The sequence below is a fragment of the Stylophora pistillata genome, chromosome 1, assembly GCF_964205215.1.
Source record: "Stylophora pistillata chromosome 1, jaStyPist1.2, whole genome shotgun sequence".
NCBI lineage: Eukaryota > Metazoa > Cnidaria > Anthozoa > Scleractinia > Pocilloporidae > Stylophora > Stylophora pistillata.
In genome coordinates, this window is record NC_142519.1 from 26,134,297 (window position 1) to 26,141,796 (window position 7,500).

At 45.5% G+C, this 7,500-nt stretch overlaps 2 protein-coding genes and 1 pseudogene across 6 annotated transcripts in view; 2 read left to right on the plus strand and 1 right to left on the minus strand.

Annotated features, from left to right (window-relative positions):
• LOC148741843 (uncharacterized) overlaps positions 1-55 on the plus strand; it is a 1,412-nt pseudogene extending 1,357 nt beyond the window's left edge. The window contains exon 2 of the transcript XR_015993606.1: positions 1-55. This exon is cut by the window's left edge and continues 830 nt beyond it. The product of XR_015993606.1 is annotated as an uncharacterized LOC148741843 (transcript).
• Positions 1-7,500, minus strand: part of LOC148741841 (alpha-L-fucosidase-like) — a 27,386-nt gene that overhangs the window by 4,635 nt on the left and 15,251 nt on the right. For all 4 annotated transcript variants that reach the window (XM_088746888.1, XM_088746889.1, XM_088746891.1 and 1 more), the window contains one exon: positions 1-7,500. This exon is cut by the window's left edge and continues 4,635 nt beyond it; it is cut by the window's right edge and continues 1,776 nt beyond it. The gene's annotated coding sequence lies outside the window, so the exon portion shown is untranslated.
• LOC148741844 (uncharacterized) overlaps positions 1,490-7,500 on the plus strand; it is a 6,384-nt gene continuing 373 nt past the window's right edge. The window contains exon 1 of the mRNA XM_088739986.1: positions 1,490-7,500. This exon is cut by the window's right edge and continues 373 nt beyond it. Coding sequence (XP_088596112.1) covers positions 1,490-7,500 — 6,011 coding nt within the window.

The following is a 7,500-nucleotide window of genomic DNA, read 5'->3' on the forward strand; positions in this document are numbered from 1 at the left end:
TTATTACTTTGTATGTATGGGTATGCTCATTCTCCTTCACAAAGGATGTGAGTGAGAAAAACAAGATCAAAATGAAGCAAACAAAGGGGAAGTCTCTTCGCAAGGAAATTAGTCAGAGTTGCTTATAAAATGAACAAGGCAAGCAAAGTTAAAGCTCTCCATTTATATTTAATTTACTTTTGTGAACAACAAATAGCAAAGTTGTTTACAACATTATTACAAGAACTGAAACCTGTAACAAAATGTTGATGATGAATATGGATGATTTAATAACATAACCACGAATGACTTGGAATAATTTGAGTAAGGAGATATTTTTCATAGATTATCATTTCAAAAATATCCAGCTGCCTGTGCACTGATCCTGTCAGCCACATTTTCTTACTTCTAAACCTGTCAACAAATAAAAAGCATCAATAATAATTGGAAATAGCTTTCTTTTAACATGTCGGACTGAAAATAAAGCGATACTTACATATTTCAATATCCTCGGGTTTGAAGTGTTTCTCGCAAGCGTGTACTTTGCCGTTTTTTATCTGCTCCCCGAAATCCCGATCGATTTTGCGTGCTTTAATTACTTCTCCGAGCCAGTTTTTGCCCCATTTTCGATAAGCCTCTTCTTTCGCGACAGGCAGCTTAAAAATTCCTATTCCCTTCGATCGTCTGCACGATCCGCAGCCAAGGACGGAGCAGTTGACCCCTGCCATCACTTATGAATCCTCTTAAGATAATATTTCAATTAGACTATTTCTAGATCAGCGGTAAAAAAAGAATAAACTCGAAGCAAGTGTGACGTTTGTAAGGTCCGTTCATTGCGTGACAGAAATTAGATATGCGCAATAACGACAAGGGCAAGGCTCAGAGTTCGATTAAAACGATTTAAGGTCTCATCCTTGCGCTAAGAGGGAAAAGAGGTATGATGAAATATATTTGATTTAAGTTTGATCTTCCCATTTATTAAGTCATATGGAACACGAATCTTAACTGTAAATCGTCGATTGAAATTGTGTTGTTTCATGTTAATATTCGTTCCCACGTGGAGTTCATTGCATTGTCATCTTGTCTAGTATTTGTCGAACAGTTCTTATAATTAATTTGTGTCCAATTAGTGTATTGCTACCGTTTTGTTACAGTTTTTATGTGGTATTAAACATTTTACGAGTCAAAACCGTGAACGTATGGTTTCCTAAAAGCTAACGTCAACTACAGTAAAAACACGAATCTTAACTGTAAATCGTCGATTGAAATTGTGTTGTTTCATGTTAATATTCGTTCCCACGTGGAGTTCATTGCATTGTCATCTTGTCTAGTATTTGTCGAACAGTTCTTATAATTAATTTGTGTCCAATTAGTGTATTGCTACCGTTTTGTTACAGTTTTTATGTGGCATTAAACATTTTACGAGTCAAAACCGTGAACGTATGGTTTCCTAAAAGCTAACGTCAACTACAGTAAAAACTCTCCCGTCGTGCGAGGACGAAGATCGATTATGAACTACGCAACAGAACGAACCGAAGAAAACGCTGTAAACGTTCGGTCTTCCTCCCGCGAAAGAGTTCCGACCGAAAAGGGACTTGAGTACCAAACTCAATTGCTTCAAAGAGATGAAGATTCGGCTTTAAGAGCATGGAAAAGGCAAATAGAAACAACAAAGGGTGCTCTCGCATTCTCCACCGATATAACGCTTTTGCATCAAGAACGATGTAAGCTAGAAACACGAATGAACGATCTTGCGAATGCGTACCGCAAGCTGATCGATGTGCTGGACTCCGAAGAATCCAAATCCAACGCGACGAAAAATAACGAGTTTCTACGGGAAACAGAAGAAGTTTGCAAAAACCTAAGCGCTCGAATTTCCGAACTGAAATCCGAGAAGCGCGAACAGAACGAAGAGCGCGAGTCTGTTTTCTCGAAGCGCTCCAGCCGGAGTAGGAGTTCCCGCAGATCTGGAAAATCATCACACTATTCGAGTTCTTCCCTCGGGAGGGCAGAGATGCTAGCCAAGGCCGCAAGACTCGGCGCCGAGCTAAAATTCCACGATATCGAAAGTGAAAAGGTCGCCGCTCTGAAAAGGCAAGAAAGTGACATCAAGAAATTACAGATGATCAAAGAGCTAGCAGCTACTACCGCCGAAATCGAAGCAGTAACCAAGCTCGAAGAGGAAAGTTACGAACGCAGTCTCCCAGAAGAAGAAGAAGACCCCTATGGCAGAATACATGAATATCTACAGTCACAATTAAGTACCGTTATCGACAACAGCTCCTCCGCCGAAGCTGTCCCAAACCTGGGGAATGTGGTCACTACTGCATCCCCCGAAATGAACGCCCATACTAACGTGACATTTTCGTCGATGCCGCCAGTAACACTCAATTCGCAGCAGCCTTCTTCCAAGTTACCGCATCCAGTGTCTCCTCCTTTCCCTGTGAAGTCCACAGCAACGCCACGAATAACAAATCCAGCTATTCTCCACACAGACTCAACAACGGGAAGCGGTAATCCACTAAAGTTGACCGGTGACGAAACCATTCTCACGAAATTAGCCGATGTACTCGCTCAACGACAAGACAGAGACTCTCTACCTCGTCCAGAACCTGAAGTGTTTAAAGGCGACCTTCTTCGCTACCCGATGTGGATCAAATCCTTCGAGACATTCATCGAACGAAAAACAAAGGATCCATCTGAAAGGCTGTATTATCTCAGCAAGTTTACAGCCGATGGAGCCAAAGAAGCAGTAAGCGGTCTTCTACCCTTAGATTCTGAAGAGGCCTACGTTGAAGCTAAGAAGATTCTCGCAACCCGATTTGGCGATCCCTTTCTGGTTTCAAATGCTTATCGAAGAAAAATCAGCGAATGGCCAAGGATTCTTCCGAAAGACGGCTCAGGTCTTAGAAGGTTCTCAGACTTTCTGCAGCACTGCTGCACCGCTATGCACTCCATAAGGTACTTGGAAGTACTTAACGACCCAGAGGAAAATCAAAGGATACTTAGAAAGCTTCCGAACCACTTAGTTTCAAGATGGAGCCGTATTGTAGACAAGTCGATTGAAGAGGAACGAGAAGAAGGTCACAGTAGAGAAGCCTTGGGTCCAACCGAAGTTAATAGTACGGAAAACGCAAGGGGGGCCAAATACCCGTCGTTCGAAGAATTTTGTCGATTTTTTAAAACAGAGGCAAGGATCGCATGCAATCCCATTACCTCTCTGCAGGCAACAAGGGAAGAGGATTCGAAAGGAAACGGGGACAAGTGGAAACCAAACAGCAAATTCCCAAAGTATAAGGAAAGTAAAGATAGTGGATTCAGGAGTTTTGCAACAGGCGCAGAGGAAAGCAGGGAAGGAAAAGAGAAAAACAAAGAGGAAAACAAGGCTAAAAGGACAACCTGTCTCTTCTGTAAGGCCAGTCATGACATTGATACCTGTGATAAGTTCCTACGCCTGCCTTTAACGGAAAGAAGGAACTTTGTGCAAGCCAAGCGCTTGTGCTGGGGGTGTCTAAAGTGGGGCCACGTAAACAAAGACTGTCGTGGAAAAAAACCCTGCAAGACCTGCAATGGACCCCACCCTACTTCTTTGCATGACCAAACCTGGAAACCACAATCCAGACAAGAAACTCCAAACCAAGATAGTATTGCAAATCAAGATACATCTATCTCTCATCGTATTGAAGTTTGTAACATGAAGGGCTTCGACCATGGTACTTCCCATTCCCTGATCGTTCCGGTCTGGCTTTACCATCAAGATGACCCCAAAGTCAAGGTCAAGGTGTACGCCCTACTGGACGAACAGTCAGACGCATGTTTCATAAAGGAGTCAACGCTAACAGCCCTTGGCGTGGATGGCCCTAAAGTGGATCTAGAGCTTTCTACCGTACTCGGTCAGAAAACCATCACAAGTAAAAGGGTAACTGGACTCGCAGTTCGCGGAGTCAACGAAACGACAGAAATCACTCTTCCAAGAACGTACACTAGGAACGTGATTCCTGCTAGACGCAGTCAAATCCCTAGGCATGATACCGCTCTCAAGTGGCCTCACCTGGAAAGCATCGCCAGTCAACTGATGCCTCTTGATACCGAAGCCGAAGTAGGCCTGCTGATAGGAGCCAACTGCGTTCGAGCGCTTAAACCACACCAGGTGATCCTCGGAAACGATGACGATCCGTACGCAAAAAGGACCGCACTTGGCTGGGGAATCATCGGCAAAACCAGCGTGCGAAGTCAGGATGAAGGCACCGACGACGTCAGAGACGATGTTTTCTGCAACCGTATAGTCGCCTGCGAAGTTCAGCAAGAAATTCAAGCAATGTCAAACAAGAAGACATGCCACTTCGCCCTGAAAACGCAAGTAAAGGAAGTTTTAAGTCCACTCCAAATATCCAAGATGTTCACACTTGACTTCAACGAGCGTGCAACCGAAGAGAAATCCCTTTCCTTTGAAGACAGAAGGTTTCTAACCATAGTGCAAGAAGGTATCCATCAAAGAAATGACGGACACTACGAGATGCCCCTCCCTTTAAAGAATAATAGCGCTGAGCTGCCCAACAATAAGGAATTGGCGTTAAGCCGCCTCATGAAATTGAAGCAAAGGTTGAAGAGTGATACTCAATACCGAAAGGACTACGTGGACTTCATGCAAGATAACATTAAGAACGGGTTCGCAGAGAAAGTACCAAAGGAAGAAGTCTCCGATAAGAGCAAGCGAGTCTGGTACATTCCACATCATGGAGTGTACCACAAAAGGAAACCCGGGAAAATAAGAGTCGTATTTGATTGCAGCGCCCTGTATCACGGCTTCTCCCTCAATCAGCAGCTTTTACAAGGTCCAGACCTCACCAACAATCTTATAGGGGTGTTGTGTCGATTCCGAAAGGAACAAATAGCCTTCATGTGTGATATCAAGGCGATGTTCCACCAAGTAAAGGTCGACGGCATTCACCGCGACTACCTCCGATTCTTGTGGTGGGACGATGAGAACTTCGACAGCAGTCCAGTTGAGTACCGAATGTCTGTCCACCTTTTTGGTGCAACTTCCTCCCCTGGATGCGCTAATTTCGCCCTTAAGACCACTGCAAATCAATATGAAAGTGTTTGTGGAAAGGAAGCAGCCGACTTCATAAGGAAGGATTTCTACGTCGACGACGGATTGAAATCGGTCGCAACGGTCGAACAAGCAAAGAGTCTTATCAGCAGCACCAAGTTATTGTGTCAAAAGGGAGGCTTCCACTTACACAAATTCACCTCAAACAATAGCGAAACTCTCAATTCTATCCCTCCTGAAGACCGAGCCACCGACAAAAGGAATCCCAGTCTCGTAAGCAACGACCCAGCAATAGAACGCGCATTGGGTGTTTACTGGTGTATAGAGACCGATACACTTCAGTTCCGGATTGTACTAAAGGATAAACCACTCTCAAGAAGAGGAATTCTCTCTACAGTTAGCTCTATCTACGACCCCCTCGGCCTGGTAGCCCCTGTTATTTTGCAAGGCAAAAGTATCCTTCAAGAACTGTGCCGCGATGGAGTTGGCTGGGACGACAAAGTGCCTGAAGATATTAGACCAAGATGGGAGAGATGGCGTTCCGAACTTCCCGCCCTAGAGAAGTTGAAAGTGCCAAGATGCCATAAACCGAACGAATTTGGAGAAATTAAGACAGTGGAACTCCATCACTTTTCCGACGCCAGTCAGAACGGATATGGACAGTGCTCATACCTTCGCCTGACAGATAGTAACGATCGCATTTGCTGTTCGCTCGTAATGGGTAAATCACGCGTAACCCCATTGAAGCCCGTCACTACACCAAGGCTCGAGCTAACCGCGGCAGTCGTCGCCTCTAAGATAGGCTACGTCTTACGTAAAGAGCTAGAATACGAAGAAGTGAAGGAAACGTACTGGACAGATAGCAAGACGGTCCTGGGTTATATAAATAACGATGCAAGAAGATTCCACGTCTTCGTGGGAAATCGAGTACAAGAGATTCGCGACAAGACATCGCCAGAACAATGGCACTATATAGGAACAAAGGAAAATCCTGCCGACGTCGCCTCTCGTGGTTCTAGTGTGCAAGAATTAATCGGCAATAGCTTGTGGTGGAACGGCCCAGAACTTCTCTGGAAGCCTGATAAAGATTGGAATCTCACCGATGCTTCTCCTGAGATCTCACCTGATGATCCCGAAGTTAAAGGGGTTTCCGTTCTAGCGATACAAACCCGGAAACCATGGTCTGTCCTGGAACGCTTAGAATACTTCTCCAGCTGGCATCGTGCCAAGAAAGCTGTTGCTGTTTGCCTTCGCCTCCAAGAGAAGTTCCGACACGCGAACAATAAGGAAGTTAAACAAGATTCCAGTGATTCGAAGTCAAGTAAATACATCCCTGTCAACGTCGAGGAATTGCAAAACGCCGAGGGCGAAATTATTAAGACTGTTCAGAGAGCAGCCTTCCCCGAAGAAATTAGTAGAATGAAGAAGCTGAACGTCCAAGAGCAAACGCGCGATGAGAAAACCATCACACGCGGAAACAAGGCTATGAAGAAGGCAAGCTCTCTCTATCAACTGGACCCGTTTCTCGACGCAAACGGAATACTAAGAGTGGGTGGACGAATTAGACGTTCAAGCCTGTCGTATAGTACGAAACATCCCATCATCCTTCCAAGGAAAGGACACGTAACCGAGTTAATCATCTGCCACCACCACCAGAGGGCCGAGCATCAAGGTCGCGGAATGACCCATAACGAAATAAGGTCAGCCGGCTACTGGGTGATTGGTGGAAGTTCGGCCGTATCGAACCACATCGCGCAATGCGTAAAGTGCCGGAAATTGAGGGGAACTCCCCAAGACCAAAAGATGGCCGACTTGCCAGAGGACCGTCTCGAACCTGCCCCTCCGTTTACATTCTCAGCGGTAGATTACTTCGGTCCGTGGTATGTAAAGGAAGGTCGCAGAGAACTGAAACGCTACGGAGTTCTTTTCACGTGTTTGTCCTCCAGAGCCATCCATCTTGAAGTCTCAAACAGCTTGGCCACAGATTCTTTCCTCAACGCCTATCGTCGATTCGTCGGCCGTCGCGGCCCAGTGCGCCAATTACGATCAGATCAAGGTACAAACTTCATCGGCGCAATGAACGAACTCAAGCAAGCTGTCAAGGAATTGAACCACGAAAGGATCAGAGAAGAGTTGCTCATAACCAACTGCGATTGGATAGAGTTCAAACCGAACGTACCACATGCAAGCCACTTCGGCGGAGTATGGGAGCGCCAGATAAGATCAGTGAGAAACGTTTTGGCATCGCTACTAGAGAGCCACGGGATCCAACTTGATGACGAGTCTCTAAGAACCTTTATGGTGGAAGCGGAAGCTATCGTTAATTGCAGGCCACTCACCGTGAACACCATAAACTCCTCACGGAGTCCCGAGCCACTCACTCCCAACCATCTATTGACCATGAAGTCAAGGGTAATTATGCCTCCTCCCGGTGATTTCAAACGTGCAGATCTCTACCTGAGCAAGCG